The sequence below is a fragment of the Callospermophilus lateralis genome, chromosome 15 (assembly GCF_048772815.1).
Source record: "Callospermophilus lateralis isolate mCalLat2 chromosome 15, mCalLat2.hap1, whole genome shotgun sequence".
Classification (NCBI taxonomy): domain Eukaryota; kingdom Metazoa; phylum Chordata; class Mammalia; order Rodentia; family Sciuridae; genus Callospermophilus; species Callospermophilus lateralis.
This window is the reverse complement of record NC_135319.1, coordinates 93,745,847-93,763,596: the sequence shown is the minus strand read 5'-3', so window position 1 is coordinate 93,763,596 and position 17,750 is coordinate 93,745,847. Positions and strand designations below refer to the sequence as shown.

Genomic DNA, 17,750 nt, shown 5'->3' with positions numbered 1-17,750 from the left:
AGGTCCAGCCCAGGACCTTGTGGGGAGGCCCGGACAAGGGGACTTTCATTGGAGGTCCTGGGTTTGACATTTGTGCTTCATCCAGCGATTCTGAAACCACGTTTTTATCTGTAGGAAAAACAAGCTCAGAGCTGGGTGAGAACAGGCTCCTGCCCAGCACCCCTCCCAGGCTTCACCCTACTTGTGACTCTGACAGCTGCACCTCCGAGGCCAGCCTCCTCCGCTCCAGTGGACCCAGGTACTGGTGGTGCTGGAAGGTGCGCTCCAGGGCCATGAGCTGCTCCCAGGTGAAGACTGTGAGGGTACGGGGTCGGGGGGGGGGGGATACGGGGGGGGGGGAGTGGAGGTGCGGGGGTGGGGGGGGGCACGCTGCACGGGGTCTGGCTCTCTGCTCAACCCTGGAGAGAAGGACAGGGCACAGGTCCGCCTGGCTGAAAGTACCACCCCATGGCGCAGGCCGGGAGGGCAGGGGCTCTGCCCTGACACAGACCAGCCAGAGCAGGTTGACTGCCACCTTCATGACTAGCAGCCCATTGTGGCCTCCCTGTCCTCATGTAGGATGGGGACCAGAGAGATGCGGCTCAGTGACAAAGCAGTCAGTGGCACTGAGGTCCCCTCACCTGCAGGTCAGCATGCTGGGGTCTCTGTTACCCGAGGGCGGGAGGGGAGTTTAAGTAAGGGACTCAGAGTCCCTTCATGAGTAACTCCACGACAGCATATCGCTACACCGTATGTCCCTGTTGCCCCCCTTTCACTGTGTCCCACAGGTTACCATCACACAGGGCCACACCGTCCTGGGGGCAAGGTACCCTTCACTGTGTCCTGAGTGCTCAGTGCACACACAGCCACCTCCCTGAGCAGGGACCCTTGATGCAGTGCAGACAAGGGGTGCTCACGAGAGTTCAGTGCCTTCTGCCACCACTCTCTGCCACATTTCTCCCAGTGGTGACAGGACAGACCAGGCCTGTCCTCAGTGCAACTCCCAGGCTCTCCCTGATCCAGGGTCCAACACCACAGAAGCCTCCCACCCTCTGTTCTTTGCACACTCCTGTGTCCAGTGGAGACTGGAGGAGGATGCCCATCAGGCGGGGCAGGCACCAAAGGCTTGGCAAGGCAAGGGTTGGCAAGGCAAGGGTTGGCAAGGGTTGGCAAAGCAAGGCAAGGGTTGGCAAGGCAAGGCAAGGCAAGGGTTGGCAAAGCAAGGCAAGGCTTGGCAAGGCAACCCCAGCTTGTCCCTTGAAGAGCAGGAGCAGTCCACGGAGAGAGCATTTCCCTCAAAGGCTAAGTCCTTAGAGCTGGCAGCCATAAGCCATGAGCAAGCCATAGCCCTTCCCGTCTGGAAAGTTGTGTCTCCCCAAAACCCCTGCCCTGAAGTCCTAACCCCAGGCAGGACCTTAGAGAAGATGGGTCAACGTCAAAGGAGCTCCTGGGGAGCCCAGTAGCTCAATCTCATCAGTGTCTTTACATGAGGACATAGGAGGGACGCCCAGGGACAGAGGCCAGGCTGTGCCAGGAGGAGAACCCAGAAACAGCCTTGGGGGAAAGGGTAGGAGCCACCCACAGGGTTCCAGAGAGAGTAGTCCAGCCCTGATGGCCAAATGGAGGAATGACTCTGATTTGGCAGGGGTTGAATTTATAAGCTCAGGGAGAGGAGGTGGGATGGGGGCTGCAAATCCACAAATAAGTTGCACCTAATTGCCTTCAATTCCCAGCACAAAGGAGGCGGTTCACACCCCCCAGACTCCAGGATGTATTGGAGCAGGGGTGGAAGTGTGGCATGGGGCCTAGTCACATGCTTTCATCTCCCCTGCACAACCCTGGCCCAGGCTGCTGGAACCTGAGGACTGTCCCCTCCCACCCCAGTAGTGCAGCCTCCTGAGGTTAATTCTGGAGCAAGCCCCCTCCCAACTCCATGCCAGTGCCCAGCCTAGAGGTGATAGGTGTGAACACCTGGGAAGTTGTTTGGCAAGATGGGTGCACTGGCTGTGGAGCATATCCAGGCTGTCCAGCAGGGCAGATATTTAACGAAAGGACACTACGACAAGATACACCGCGGGGTCCAGGGAACTCTTTAACGTTGGCCCCTCTGTGCACTTTGTCGCCCCTTGGGCAGCTTCTGTCCTGCCTGGCTGCCGGCTCAAGGCGTGAACAGCCCTACCTCATCTTCCAAGCAGAAAAGAAAAGGGACCACCAACCTGTGTCGCTGAAATTGTGCCTGGAGCCGAGCCCCAGCTTATCCTGCGCTGGCCTTCGGTACTGTCACCCCGAACCCAAGCCTATGCACTGGAGTCTGCGTCTCGGGCTCGGCGCTGGTCTACCGTGATGGCGGAAGTGCTGGCGGGACCAAGTTCGCAGGCCAGTGAGCGCGGGGCGGTCACAAGTCCACAACCCAGGCAGGGCGGAGTCGCAGAGACCTCGGCCTCGGAGACCAGGTCCGATCCGAAACGCCGAGTCCCGGGGTGCCGGCGCCAGCCGCACCTGACCTGGCCCAGGATTAACGCTCTGACCCGCCCTCGGGCCTCTGCGGGGAAGCGGAAGGGAACCCGGAGGGGGGGGCCCACTGGACCCGCAGCCCAGCGGGGGACTGACCTGCCTTCCTCAACCGGAGACCAGACCTTAGCGTTCCCGTTCCTGCTCTCGGTTCCCCGGGAAAGGGGATTTGAGTCACTACTGTAGGACCCCGAGACGCAGGATGCAGGTTGTCCGGCAGAGGGCGCACGGAGAGTCCCTCAGACGTGTACGGTATCTGCTCCGAGGATGCTCCAGGTGTGGAATTCCTACCCACCGCGACACCAGGGACTGTCTTGTTCCCTGGAAAGAGCCTGTCCCCGGGGGTGGTTGTTCACTAGGGCAAATGTAAGCCCCCCCCAGCTGCTCAGCCAGGAATAGGTCAAAGGCGCTTAAATAAATTAAGATACTTGTGGAATCATTGCGTTTTGCGCTCCAGAGCCTGAATTATGAACTGTAAATCACTAACTCCCTCACTTTGAAACATAAACGTGTATTTTTTTTTTCTTTCTTGCGGGGGTGACTGAACCTAGGGGCTCTTTACCACTGGGCTACATCCCCAGCCCTTTATTTTGAAACAGGGTCTGAATTCCCCAGGCTGACCTAGAATTTGGGATCCTCAGATTAGCCTCCGGAGTAGCCGGGATTACAGGCACGCACCATCGCGCGACTCTTTTCTTTTTCTAATCTCTCGGTGGGCTCTTTGCCCTGCCTGCCGCCCCTCCCCCCACCCCGCCCAGTCCCAGCTCTGCGACTCCATCTGCATCCGGCCCTCACCCTCGCCTCCACTCAGCAGGGGCACACGTCCCGCCTCCCTTGGCCCGCCCCCCAGTTCCTTGTGGCTGCCAGAGGTGGTCCCCTCGCTTCCCCTAGCAGACAGCTCTAGAGAACAGGCCCCTCTGCTCCCCGGGGGCTGCTGAAGCCAGGACTGTAGTCCCGGACACCCTGCCTCAGCCTCTTACTTGGCTGCTAGGAGTACCTTTCCGGTTCTGGGATCCGTGCCCACCTCCGCCCCTACCACCCGCGGCTACGGGCGGATCTCCAGGCCCAGACTGCGCCGGGCCCCTCTGGGAATGGCTCCCCGCACCTGCCCGGGGCTGGGCGCTGTAGAAGCCAGCAGCGAAAGGCATTAGCCCATGTTCCCAAGTCCACTGCAGGACTTGGGGGGGGGGGCGGCAGCACCTGTTCTCCACATGAGCCAAAGCCAAACTCCCCAGAAACAGTGCAGGCCGGGTTCTGAGCTTGCGCTCTCAGACCAGCATCTCCTCGTCAGCACCTCCAAGACCTGTCCAAGGAACTGTGTTCTCCCCTGCAAACGCCTAGGAGAAAAGGACAGTTGGGGGGCGGCGGGGGGAGGGGGGGGCTGGGGTTGTGGCTCAGTGGTAGAGGGCTTGCCTGGCATGTGTAAGGCACTGGCTTCAATTCTCAGCACCGCAAATAAAATAAAGGTCCATTGAGAACTAAAAAAAAAAAAAATTAAAAAGAAAAGGACAGTTTCGTGGTTCTGCCTCCTTCAATCCTTGTGCCTGGATCTGCTCACCCATTGCAGGCCGCTCTGCCCTGGAAGCCCCTCCCTTCTTGTGGTCAGAGCTCTCTGGCTGCTAGTACAGACCAGTATGGGAAGAGACTCCTGTGGTGGGATTCCGTGGGGGCAGAGCCCCTAGTGCTCATGTAGGGAGGGGCTGCCTTATGTCTCCTCATTTCTTGGGGCCTGCTGCACCCCTTCCAGGAGGTTCAGGGACTACCTCCACCCTGCCCACCGCCCATCAGAGGTTGCAGCAGGGGTTCTGGTGGGACAGAGTAATGAATTCCATCTGGACTCTCACTGGGATCCTTGAGAGTTGTGGTAGGCAAGAGGGAGGCAGAAGCCAGGTAGACAGTCAGCCAGCCACCTCTGGCCACACTCTCTGCAGGGACTAGGAATAAAACCCAGGTCTGGTAGGGTGTTGGCCCAGAGAAGTCAAGCCTGATGGGTTCCTACTGAGGATACCATGATAGTCTACAGGGTCTTCCCAGGACACATGGACACCTGTGGCCTTGGAAGTGCCCAGGGAGCTTTGGCCGGGATTCCCAGGCCTGGAGGGGTCCCAGGCATGTTGCCCACCCCCATTCCACTGAAGGCCAGTGCTACAGAGTCCAGGCACTGGGGTGAGGGGAGCCATCCTCCCCTCACAGTCCACAACACCTTCCCTTTGCTTTAATCAGCCCTGTAGTGCTCCTGACATCCAAGGTGCCATTTCCAGGACTCGTGGGTGGCAGCATGAGTCTTTCTGTCCTACAGTTGGGTGGGCCTTATACAGTGCAGTCCACAGTGAGATGAGGGCCTGTGGCCAGCCCTTCCCCAGAGAGGGGTGGCAAGAGCAGGTGCTGAAGGGAGTCTGGTTAGAGTGGGCTTGGGAGCTGATGCTCTGCTCGAGACTGGGGAGTGGAGGAGACCCAGCCTGGGACCTGTGGTGAGAGGAATGGGCTTGTTCAAGTGAACACATTTAGGCTTAGGTGACAGATAACACCAGAGTAATAGAACTAAACATGCAGGCTGCAGATTCAGGCAGAGGTGGTGTTTTTAATTAAACAAAATCAAGGAAAGAATTCAGTCCCATGGTTGCACTGGACTTGTTGTCCTACTGGCCAGTGGAGTTCTAGAACATTCCATGTTTCCAGAGTGTACTGCTCAGCACTGTGCGGATGGCAAAGGATATGCTAGCTGCTGTGGAAACCCACAGCACATCCAGACATTGGGGAATGTAGGAAAGACTGCCACTCTGTAAGGAGCGGGCCGGGCTCTACCTGAGGATGGTGGCAGAGGTGACAGCAGGAGCCAGCACAGGAGCCATGCACAGGAGGGCTGTACTGAGAGGGCACAGGAGGCGCTGAAGTTCTGGAGCACATTCTGATGGGTTATGGGGTGGGGGGTGGCATTGGAGGTGACTCTGCAATCGGGAATCCAACTTTAGGTGCACCAGGCCTCTGGTAGGGACAGGAATGTGGGGGGATTGATTCTGCCCTGCAACCTGTCTGGACAGGACCCTCTGTTAGAACAGATGAGAACAGACGCCTCAGAGAACTGGGGGAGGAGCAGGTGCTAGCGGCTCATTCTAGGTAGGCGGGAAACTGACAGACCCCTGGCACCAGTGGAAAATCTACCAGAAGGAATAGCCTGTGGCAGACCTGCGGCAGACAGGTGCAACCTGGCAATCTCCAGCTGCCCACAGTGGGGGAAGGAGGGCTGCTTCTGAGGCCCGGGAGGGATTGGAGTAGGTGCAAGAGCCTGGCAGGTGAGGGAGAGTGATGCCCTGCCTTGGTGGTGCCATTTTCTGTTAAAAACTGAAAGAGCAGGGGGCAAGGACCTCTCTAGAGATCAGGTGGAATGGGCACTGGGAAGACCAGCTGGTGATGAGATGGGAGCCCCCAGTGGGCCTTGCGGTCAGTGAGGTCAGCCTGGCTGAATGGCCACAGAATGCTGAAGTGAGCAGTGAAGCCTCCCAAGTCACAGAGAGGGTGAGCACAGGTTTCCTAGAACCTCAAGGATAAGCTCTTCACAGACACCATTATTAAGAGTGAGAAAAGTGAGGTTAAGCAGGGCATGATGGTGCACGCTTGTAATCCCAGTGGCTCTGGAGGCTGAGGCAGGAGTTCAAAGCCAGCCTCAGCAAGACAAGGTGCTAAGCAACTCAGTGAGAGCCTGTCTCTAAATAAGATACAAAAATAGGGCTGGGGATGTGGCTCAGTGGTAAAGCACCCTAGGGTTCAATTCCTGGTGCCAAAAAAAAAAAAAAAAAAAGAGTTAGATTAGGGAAGTTTGCAGATCTCAGGGACCATCCAAAGAGCAGACAGCATCAAGTTTGGTGATGATGGGACACTGTACGAAGGATGTCCCTGGGGGAACTGTTGCCAAAAACTCAGTCCTTGTCCCAGATGCCAACCTATTAATAAGGACATGGTTTTGAGAAAAAGGAAAAAGTCTTCTTGCTTTGCTAGCAAAGGAGAAACACAGGGGACTCCTGTCCCAGAGGTTGTGATTCTGCCCAACAGCAGGAGCAGGGGGCTTTTAAAGAAGTGGCTCAAAGGCTACATTCCATAAGTTCTCTGTTGGAGTTGTAATTTACTTGTTAATTTGGGAGATGGTAATTTCTGAGATCTTCTGATAACATCCCCAAAGACTGGATGACCTTGTTTCTGTGGTGGGTGTGTGCTCAGGGTAATCCTATTTCCCTTGAGATTGGGGAGGGGAAGAGATTAGGGAGGAGCAGGGAGAGGAAGAGAAAGAAACCTGTCCATTTAAAAAATCAGTTGCAGTGGCAGAGCAGCAAGGGCTATATACAAAGCATAAAGTGGACACTGTCATGCAGACAATGACTTGAACAGACATCAAGATCAGGAAGATAGGCAACTGTGAACCTGAAATTTTAAAGCAAGTTCACTTGTTTTATTGAGATGCTGGGGATGGAACCCAGGCACTCATGCATGTTATGCAAGTGCTCTACCACTGAGCTACACCCCAGCCCTGTTAACTAGTTTTGCTGGTTAGAAGCTTAACAAGTAAGGGATATAGTTCAATGGTAGAGCACTTGTTTAGCAAGCCCAGGTGCTGGCTCCATCCCCAATGCCTCAAAAGAAAAAGAGTATAGGCTTCTTCTGGGGTAAAGAATGAATCCTAAACTGATAAGTTCAGTTAACAATTTACAGCCGATATTTTGAATTGCTAGGAAGAGCTGACCTCACAGGGGCTCAGGTGGCACAAACCATGAATATTTGCACCCCCACCCCCACCCCAGGGCAGCATTAAGGGATTCTGAGTAGGAAATCAAGGCCAAGACCAGGGCCCCAGGAGAGGCGGGGGGCTAGGTGCAAACTCACTCCTGCTCTGAGCAGAAGCTATGGCTGGAGAGCACGTTAGGGCCCTAACAATCCTGGAGCTGCTGGGTGACAGTGACAAGGGCCAAGTGTCCTCTCCTGACAGGGGCCAGGTACTGTGGCTAAGGTCCCAGGGAAGAGGGTGGGCCACAGAGGATGCCTCACAGGCCACAGCTGACCTGGAGGGGGCTATTGAGCTCAGCAGGGAGTTTAAGGGGTTCCCCAGAACTTCTCTCAGGAACATCTCTCAGGAGGAGCCTGTCCCCACACAAGGTGATAGTCTGGCTGCCAGTTAACCTGAAAATGAAAAGATTTACTTGGTTGGTAGGTGGGAAGCACGGGAGAGGGGGTCATCCTGAGTGGGAGCAGACACTCCACCTGCCACAGCGGGGGAATTCTGAGCAGGAGAGCAAATCCACTGGGCTCAGCACCAGGTCAGGGTGGAATACGAATGAAGGACATGACGGACAGCTGGGTGGTAGGCACCACTGTCGGGAAAGGCTTTCTCTCCATTCCGTGTGCTGTGAAAGCCATGAACGGGATGCAGCTCAGAGGTAGACTGGGCTCAATCTCAGTCCTGCAAAATTAAAATGATTTTTTAAAAAGGGGCTGGGCACAATTCACAATAGCCCAGTTGTAGAGCTGGTCCAGTTGCCTGTCAATAGATGAATAGAATAAGACAATGTGGAATATTTACACGGTGAAGTTTTACTCAGCCATGATGAAGGAGTTACGGCATGTGCCAGTAAATGGATGGAACTGGAGAACACCATGCTAAGTGAAATGAGCCAGACTCAGAAAGTCAAGGCTGTGTTTTCCTCATATGTGGAAGCTAGCACAAAGAAAGGTAAGAAAGGAGGGATGGTAAGATATCACAAAGACAGGGAAGATCAGTGGAGCAGAAGACTGGAGGGCAGTGAAGGGATGGGAAAGGGGAGGAAATGCGGGATGCATTTAGCAAAATCATGTCATGTGCACACAGAAATATACCATGGGGAATTTCACCTTTATATATGTGTGGAAAGCACCCATCAAAAATAAATGAACAAATGAGGAAAAGGAAGATCAGTAGCATAGAGGAAGGAGACTAGGGGGAGGGAGGAAAAAGGGAAGGGGGCAGCAGGGACTGAGATCAAATACCACGCAGGTACGATTTCATCAGAATGAACCCAATGTGTACCTATAATGCTCTAATTAAATTTTTAAAGTGGGGGGCTGGGAGTGCCTCAGTACCCCAAGCCCTGAACACTACTGTGCAATGGGGGTGGGTGCAGTTCATAAATCACAGATCTGTGCTACCTGGGTCCTTCGTGACACAGAATTCATAAATAAGATGAAAGGGCAGACCTCATGTCCACTGGGAGCATAATGATAATAGTAGAGGTAGTGAAATACGACACCCAGCAAGTAAGAGTGTGTGGATGAAGAGAACCAGGAGCCCTCGAGCGCAGCTGGTATGAACCTAAAAAGAAGCAGCTCCTGTGGAGTATGTCCTCCCAAACAGAGAGTTCCTGCATGAGCCCGTAATGCCACCTCCCAGCACCCTGGGAAGAACTAAAATCAGGTCTCTAGGAGAGGTGTGCGGTAGGCCTGGAGGAAAAGAGCCAGCACAGAAGAAATGTGGTGGGTGTGGAATACCTGGTCAGGAAGATGTTCTGATATGGTACTGCTGCACGAGGTGGCTGTGTACCTGGCTGAACCACACCTCGACAAGGTCAGGAGATGATTCAGAGGTCACATATTATTAAAACAGGTTTGGATCTGCTGGCCAAGGGGGCACTGGCAAGCCACAAGGGCACTCACCTGAGAAGTGGCCCTTGGGGACCCTGTTAGAGACAGTTGTGGCCTGAGGCTGGGGATGCCCCACCACTCACCAGGGCAGATCAGGATGCCTGGCACAAGATGAGTCTGAGATGGTTCTCTCCAGTAGGCAGGGTGAAGACGCAGCAGCTTTGGGCAACATAGGCAGGTTTAAAGTCTAAGGAAACTAGCCAAGGAACTTAGGGGAGCCACAAGCTTGGCCTTTCAACTCCCTCTGCCCCTGGAGCACACAGCCAAAACATGCTCCTCTCCAGATGAGAAGAGGGCAGTGCAGGAGTGTCCATTCACTATTAGCAGCAGGGAGGCAGGGGGCATCTCTCTGGTCCTCAAGGACCTCAGCTCAGAGAAACTGATCTCCTACAGGCTGAGGGTGGCAGAGGATCCATCCTTAGGATGTGGGTGTATTTGCTGGGAAATACAGAAATCTTTTTCTTTTTCTACCCTTGGATACTGGGGATTGAGCCCAGGGCACTCCACCAGAGCTGTATCCCATGCTTTGTTAAAAAGTTATTTTCTATCCCAGTCTGTCTTCACTTTTGAGACAGGATCCTGCCAAGTCTGAGGCCCCCAGGCAGGGGGCCTGTAGTGTCTCCAGTGGTGTCTCTGACTTTCTAGGGAGTATGCACTTGTGCGGGTTGTTTGCAAGCTTGGCTCATCCAAAAGGTTTTGGGGGCTTGCAACTCTCAAAACAGAGTGGGGGCACATGGCACATGTCTTAGATGAGGTGACATCCAAGTCAGCTCCCGACTGGTCTCACAGAGCTCCAGGACCTATTTGGTGTCTCCCCAGAGGATGTGGGGGAGGGGCAGTGGCCCTGCTACTCACTGGGCAAACCCCTCAGCTGTGTGGCCCGGATGGGCTCCCGTACTTGTAAAATGGGGCCATTGTCTCGCTTAAGCACACATTGTCATGCTAGTGAAGGGCCTCAGGCTACATCCTAGCCTCAGGCCACCCGCCCTCCCCCACCCTGACTCTCCAGTCCAAGGAGGGCTCAGGAACTGCAGCTGCGAAAAAACTTCAGGGCAGCTTCGGTTCGAACCTCGGCTACCCAAAAGTTTAGACCCCAGCCCAGCCACCTCCCCAGGGACAAGATAAGGGCCTTCACAGGAGCTGCGCTCTAGGGTCTCTTTGTGAGGAGCGTCCGACTGAGCGCAGCCCAGAGGCTCCAGACTGGCCCAGGCCCAGGCAGGACTTCGGGACGCCCCACCCACTCAGCGCTCGGCGGACCCGGCGCGGTCACCTTCTTGCCCCTCCCCCTCCGGCCTTTCAGCCTTCCGCAGAGGGCCGATTCCCGTCGCTGGTCCCTGCCACCCGAGATTCCGGTGGGCAAGGTCCGGTGTGGACTTGAGAGCGCTGGGTGGTAACGGGGACCCGTGACAAGATACCCGGTGTCCTCCCCGAGGAGGTCCCAACGCCCCCCAGAGTGTCGGCATTTTAACCTTGCCCTGACCTTTGCAGCCCCTAACCACTCATTCACAGGATCAGTCAAAAACAATCTTTTTATTGAACGCACCTAGGTTTGGGTGGGGGTAAGGGCTGTAGGAAGGGGTCTAGGCGGACGGGGGCTCTGCCCTGAAGAGGGAGGCTGGCCGGCCGGGCCTCACTCTCGCGGGTCCCTCAGGACGCCCCGCTCTGCGGCGGCACTGCCCAAGATGAAACCCACGGCCAGGGACACCGTCTGGTCGAAGGAGCCACGCAGCTGCTCCACGTGCTGGTTCAGGGTCAGCAGCTGGTCGCGCAACGGTCCCAGGACAGCCACGATGTCGCCCAGGTGCGTCAGGGTCTGCAGCAGCGCGGCGTTCAGCGACGGGGGCGCAGCCTGTGGGGGCGCGCGGTTCTCGGGACTGCCAGGCGGCTCGCCCGGGTCCTCGGGGGCGGGGTCCGGCGGCGGTGGGGAGCCCGGCGCATGGCCGCGTTCGGGGGAGAGTGTGCGGAGAGCCGTCTGGGCGGGGGCCGGTGGGGAGCCCGGGGCGCGGCAGGCGTCCGCAGACTTCGGCACGGACGGGCTGAACCTGAGCGCGCAGACGGCGTCCACATCTGGATCCCGGGCGGCCGGTAGCGGCGAGGCGCCTGAGGAGCGGAGCGCGTGGTGGGTCAGGGACCCCGGCGCGTCGCTTCCTCCCCCTCCCCCTCCCCCAGCCTTTCCTCCCGCACATACCTGGGTCGTCAGGGGCGGGCGCAGCGGCGGCCGGGCGGCGGCCGCGCTGGGGGCGTCCGGGTCCAGAGGGGCGGCGGCGGACCCGCCTGCGCCCGTTGTCGCCCAGCAGCCCCATGAGCTCGCGGATCTGTGCGTCGAAGGGCCCGGGCGGCTGGCCCTGTGCGTCGCGGAGCTTGTCCTTGAGGAACTTGTACCGGCGGCGGCACTGCGCGGGCGTGCGCCGCACCTGCTGGCGGGCCAGCGCGGCGGACACGCGGCGATAGGTGGGCAGCGCCTGGCGGCGGTCCAGCAGCAGCGAGCGCCACACGGCCGGCTGCAGCAGCGTGCCCAGCAGCAGTTCCGTCTCCCGGGCGCTCCAGGGCGTGCGCTGTGCCGATCCCGGGGACACGGGCGACTGGGGCGACTCCGGCTCCGCCAGCGCGCCTAGCGTGGTGGGACCCACAGGTGGGGTCCCAGGGCCGTCCCCGGCGGGCCGCAAGTCGGCGTCGGGACTGTCTGGCGACGGCGGCCCCGGAGGCGCGAGCGGTGGCGGCCGCCGGGGACGGAGCAGCATCCCGGAGCCGGGCCGGGGCGCGCGGTTCGGGGGTCGGGGCCTTACCGTAGAGGCGCCCGAGCCGCCCACACGCGCTCTGAGGACCCTGCGCCGCCCTCCGCGTCGGAGCCGGGTCTACGCGACCCTCCCACCACTGGGCGCCCCGCCCCCGGCTGCCCCGCCCATCAGGCCCGCGGAGTTCTGCTTGGATCGTCCGTGCGTCTTGGTTTACTTGACTTGACTTATGGGCGCCTAGGCCGAAAAGTTCACAGAGCAGAGCTCAGCCTCTGTCCGACGTGTAAGAAATTGCAAAAACAATAGGGATCTTAGTGATCTTACTTTTAAAACCATGTATTGAGGTACAGTATAATACAGAAATGCAAGTAAGGTGCTCAGGGGTCATTTTATTTTTACGCATGTGCCATGCCCTTTAATCACCGCCCATATCCAGCGGTGGAACACTTCCAGCCACAAAAATGGTCGCGCCTTCTTTTCCGACCTCAGTAGATCGGAGTGTGTTTTTTCCAAATAGTGCTTATCCTGGCTCTGCAACCCCCACCGCTCTCCCCAGTGAGGTTGTGTGTTTTGGCAAATGCACATCAGGCCTGTTCATTGTACTAATCCAGGCATCAAGGGGGTGTTCACCTTGAAGCCAGGCTGCTTCCCTAAGGTAGATAGAGCTTGATCTGATAGAGCATCAGCCCGCTCTTGGGCCTAAAGTCATTCACACACGCTACAGAAAGGGACCATCTTTGGCCTGGTAAAGTGTATTTGCAGCTGTCAATATAGGTAACATAAAGTACTGGGCATTTCCTCTTTGAAACTAGAACTAAGACAAGAATGCCCAACATCACTTTCATCCAACCTTATTCTAGAAGTTCTGGCCAGTGCAGTAAGACAAGAAAAAGAAATAAGATTTATAAAACTGGAAAACAAGCAATAAGATACTCATTCTTTGCAGATGGGCAGACTGTGTACATAGGAACTAAAAAATAATCTCCAGGTCCCCAATGGCAAATGGTGAGAAGATGCCATTATTTGTCATTAGAGACCTAGCAAACCGACCCCCCCCCCCCAAGCCAGACACTGATCATACTCAGGGCTGGTGAGGAAGAATGGGTGCTCTCACCAGAGTTGGTGGGGATGCAGAACCGCAGCTACCATTTTTTTTTTTTTTTTTTTTTTTTTGATATGAGAGACTGTACCACTTAGTCAGGTCCTTAGCCCTTTTTGTTTTTTATTTTGAGGTAGAGTTTGTGTTGGGAGGCTGCAAAATTGCAGCATATGCAGTCGAGGGGAGAAATAAAAGAATGTCCATGCATTTCTGCCCCTTTCAATGGTTTATTCACTCAAATCACTCACTACAATTTCACTCTATGGGTTCTTAATCAAGAAAACGACAATCCTTAATGCTGGGCACTGCAATAGACATAATCAATCCACAGCAAACAATTCTAGATTAATTCTAAGCACTGAAAAACCTACTTAATCATGACAGGCTAACGACAGACATTTCCTCTGCAGGCTAAGTTCAACAGTCTTAAGCCTTGGGCTCTAAGTCCAGCAGATGCACACTCACTCAACCACGGTGATGAGGGTGATCAGGTCCGGAACCAAGGCAGGCCTTTCCTGGCGTGGAGTGGATGACCGGTTGAGGAGGGGGTCAGAGGGAGAAGTTGCAGCTCTCACCGAGGTCCAGAGGAGGCGGTAGAGTTTGAGAGCAGTGAGGATCACGCAGAGGCTCAGGAACGATGACAAGGGACGTCAGGTGCTCATCAGGCTGTCCAGCTCGAGTGCATCCTTGTTGTGGCTGGCTGAATCCCTGTCTTTTATACTAAATTTGGGGGCTTTTGACCCCCCTTTTAATCCTTATCAGCTCCCACTGTATTTCTCAGTGACATCGTTTACCCTGGGGTCAGAGACATCTGTCTGGTGGTCTCCACCCTGATCCCCTTCCCTCTTATCAGGCGAGGCCAGCCTCCCAGGGGCTTCACTCTCTGTAGCAGGGTGAGGGGAAGTAGCTTGTTTGAGGTCATGCCGGAGGGATCTGTGGGTGTGCTAATGAGACTGCAGGTTAAACTGGAGTTTTTAAAATGGAGTAGCTTAGGCTCAGGCTAAGGTCATCCAAACAGTTTGCTGAGTTTCTGAGGGTCCTCCTGCCTCAGCCTGGTTTACATACAATAGCCACTTTGGGACAGTCTGGTGGATTCTTGTAAAACTATTCTCTCCCGAGGATCCATCAGACACGCCCATGGTATTTATCTAGAGAAGCCGAAACCAGATGTCCCCCTAGAACCTGCACAAGAACGTTTATGGGCCACAAGGCAGCCCATATCTTGTCCTGTGGGGGAGTAGGATTGGGGATCAGTGGGGTGGATGCTCACTTCCCTAAACATTCCTTGGAAAGCTGCCGTGTGGGAGCATGATCTGTCCTAAGCTGGGGACCCCACGTGTGCTTCTCTGTGAGGCAGTGGGGGTCTAGGGAGGTGGGGGCACTGAGCGAGGTGAGGAGTGGCAGCCAGAGGGTGGCTCAAGCCCACTACCTCCATGGGAGTCCTGCTGCCTCTGCAGCTATGAGGTGCTTCCCTGGTGTCCCTGGACTGTGGGAGCCCTCAGCCAGGAGGCCGGGTCTCTCAGAAGGGAGCTGACTAGCTGGACATCCTGCATGACACTTGGTCATCTGTGGGGTGATGCAATGAGCCACCTTTTCATTAGCTGGTGACTCTGTCAGGGGCTTGGGTGAGGACCAGGGACTGCTTGCCTGTATCTCTTATGCCTGAGGCAGGTGAGGGCAGCCTCTGGCTGGCCACAGGAACCTGGTTTGTCTGGGCAGTACTACTTTTTCTTTCTTTGATAATTTCCTGTTGTTGTTTGTAGTGCTGGGAATTGAACCCGGGCTTTGTGTGTGCTGGGCAAGCACTCTACCAACTGGGCTACATCTCCCGCCCGGGGCAGTCTTTCTGGGCTACAGCTTGCTGTCCTTGAGGTTCTCAGGTCGCCTCCAGGTGCCCTGTGCTGCTGCCTGGTGGCTCCTAGATGGGCCCTGGGGCGTGTCTGTGTAGGCCACCATGTGGCTTCTTGGGCTTGCCACTGGCATGGTGGCCTCAGGGTTGTTGAACCTCCTGTGTGTGGGTGGTGTCCTCTGCTGCCGCGTGCAGGGCAGGCTCCAGTCGGCTAGGAGAGGCACACTCCCGGAGGCTGCACTGGCCCTGGGTCCCCCAGGGTCTGAGTTCCCAGACTTGCTGCCCTGATGGGAGACCTTCCTGAGCAGTCTTCCAGCCTTGCAGGAGGGGAAGGGGGGGCACACAGGGAATGGCTGCCACATGACTGTCCCATTGTCTTTTTGGCAGATAGCCAGGCAGATACAGCATTGTTCATGGCAGGAACTTCCTCAGAGCCTCAACACTTCCATAAAAACACCCAGAGTTCGCACTCGAAACTCAGAAGAGCCTTAAGCTCCTCCTTTGGGGTGTCCCCAGTCCTAACCGATCACGTGGGCCTGAGAGCCCCCACAACAGTGCCCTCCCTCACCCCATTCTGAGCCAGGGCTGAAGTCCTGGTGAGGCCTTGCTGGGTGAGCAAGGGATGCACTGTCTCACCTGTGGGCTGTGGGCCATGTTGGGCTGCCGGGGGACTGGCTGGGGTGAGCAGGGCGCATGGCAGAACGGCCCGAGATGTGGACCTGTCCCCCAGGTCCACAGCCCTCACTCTGGTTCTTTCCTGCAGCAGGAGGTAGGTCTGCTTTCACACTCCTGGGGATTCAAGGCACTTGGGTTCTGGTAGCACCTGAGTTAGGGTGAGTCTGCAGACCCCGGCCCTCTGGGTGTCACTGAGTGTGCGAGTGTGACCATGTGACGGTGCTGTGGCCTGGCAGTTTGTTTCCAGGCCTGGGCCAGGCACGTCTGCTACTGCGCATACCTCACCTTACCCTCGGTGGGGTATGGCTTTGGAAGGAGCCGCACAGCAATGGCTTGGTAGAAATGACTTTATTCAGAAATCTGTACCGCGTGACATCAGGGTGCCATGCCAACAGTGCTGAAGCCGGAAGCCCGCTGCTTCCCCAAAGACAGGTGGGTTAGGGGTGCTGCTGCGCTGGGCACAGACAAAATCTGAAGACGGCGCTCATCAGCAGGACACAAGGGTCCTCACAGTGAGTCACAAGGGCACGTCCCTGCACCCTCACACACGCGGAAGCAGGGCTTGGCCCCAGTGGGTTCACGTGGGGAAAACCTCAGCATTGACGTCACTAGTGGCTCACTGGGGCCACCTCCTCTAAAACACAAACAGTCTTGGGTCTCACAGCAGGAGGCTCCTGGGATGGCCCATGTGTTTAGCAGGTGAGTCTTCCTGACCCACTGCACTCCACAGGTTCCCAGGTCCCCTGGCTAGAGGGGCTCTCCACTTGCTAAGCCAGTGCCCAATACAGACTGTCTAGACCACAAACTCAGGGAAGGGCTTGGTACCACTGGGCAGCAAGCCCCATGTCCATGTCTGACAAAGCGCTAGTGCTGGTGCCAAGCAGAGGGACGCGGTGGTCAGGAGTGCACATGCTTGGCAGCTAAAGGCATGGGCAGCCCTCCCGCACCGGCTGTGAGGCGTGCATAGGCACCTTCAGCTCAGGTGGCCTCCCTGCTCTGGAGCTGCTGTTAGTGCCTCACCCCCTGTTCCAGGGCTGAAGCCTTGGCCTGGGCATGTCCCTTAGGGTAGCTGTTCCCAGCCGGGGCACCAGGCATGGGGGAGGAGCAGCTGCCACAGCAGGATGGCTGGCTGGGATAGAGCTCCTTCCCCCACATGCTGGCACAGTGGGGGTGCCCGTGGAAGGCCAGGTGGGTGGGTGGTGGGAGCATGATCCCAGCAGGGCCCAGTCAGAAGCCTGGGAGCTGCTGGTGCAGGGATCAGTTTTGGTCCTTTGCTTCTGGACAGGTGTGGCAACACTGTTCAGTGAGCAGCTGGGTCTGGAATCTGTGGGGTCAGGGATGGATGGGTTTTGGGTTGTTTTGGGCAGGAGTCACCCAAGAATAGAGTGAGAGACATTTGTTTATGGAGATATTGTGAGTATGAAACTGAAGGAAGTCTACTTATTCTAGTTTCATTTCAAGTTGCAGCAGAAATGGGCTAACAAATGCTACGCCCACCCTGTGCAGTGTCCTGGAGCTGCCGCCTCTGCTGCGGGGTCAGGCTGGAGCAGCTCTGTGCGCCCTGTGGCAGGGCCTGGGGCCAGCTCCTCTGAGCTCCACCTTCGGATCCGGACCTGGTGGAAGTCCAGGTTCTGCGGGGTTCTGGGAATGCAGCTGCCTCCCCCAGGTCTGGTCCCGCTTGGACCCCCACCGGCCAGGTCCTGAGCTACTGGAACGTGGCCTTCATTCTCCGCAGCTTGTCCTGGATCTTCCGAGAGTGCTTCTCGCTCGGGACCTGGTGCAGCTTGGCCCTGTTGTCTGCCGCCAGGATGGCAATGTCGGCCCCGCTGAAGCGGGCAATCCTCTGCTTGAGGTGAGACTGCAGCTTGGGGTCGGGGCTGAACGTGTAGGGGTTCTCCTGGAATGCGTGCACCTGGCTCACCACCTTGGCTATGTTCCTGTGGTGGGGAAGGAAAAGCCACAGTCCGTCTGAACAAGCCTCAGGGAGTCGCGTCCCTGTGAATCCTGGCGTGTTCTTAGGAAAGGCTCGAACCCAGCGCTCTCAAAGCCTAGACACCAAAGGGCAGGTTTCCTGCCTCTGTTCACAAGGCCTTGGCTCAGGTCCCACATGGCCTCGCCCACTCTTGGTTCCACAGCTTTTACTGACCCTCTATCAGGCTGCAGAACTGAATGTCCCAGCACGAATGAAACCCAGTGCCAGTGGTCACGGCTCACCGGGGGACCATGCGTGCAGATGTGT

The 17,750-nt window shown here is 56.7% G+C and overlaps 2 protein-coding genes across 2 annotated transcripts in view; both read right to left on the bottom strand.

Annotated features, from left to right (window-relative positions):
* Nucleotides 1-10,783: 10,783 nt before the first annotated feature.
* On the bottom strand, nt 10,784-11,894 carry Utf1 (undifferentiated embryonic cell transcription factor 1). Its single transcript, XM_077105287.1, has 2 exons — nt 11,342-11,894; nt 10,784-11,253 (listed from the first exon to the last, which is right to left on the bottom strand). The coding sequence occupies exons 1-2, from the start codon at nt 11,892-11,894 to the stop codon at nt 10,784-10,786; spliced, it is 1,023 nt and encodes a 340-aa protein (XP_076961402.1).
* Nucleotides 11,895-17,216: 5,322 nt separating this feature from the next.
* Kndc1 (kinase non-catalytic C-lobe domain containing 1) overlaps nt 17,217-17,750 on the bottom strand; it is a 44,412-nt gene continuing 43,878 nt past the window's right edge. The window contains exon 30 of the mRNA XM_077105436.1: nt 17,217-17,448. Coding sequence (XP_076961551.1) covers nt 17,217-17,448 — 232 coding nt within the window. The remainder of the gene's footprint in view (nt 17,449-17,750) is intronic.

Bases quoted from the DNA above. Each gene is read 5' to 3' on its own strand.
- Utf1 (XM_077105287.1), bottom strand. From the start codon at position 11,894: ATGCTGCTCCGTCCCCGGCGGCCGCCACCGCTCGCGCCTCCGGGGCCG. The intron at 11,254-11,341 runs GTATGTGCGGGA...TCCGCTCCTCAG, and splicing joins GCCCGCCCCTGACGACCCAG to GCGCCTCGCCGCTACCGGCC.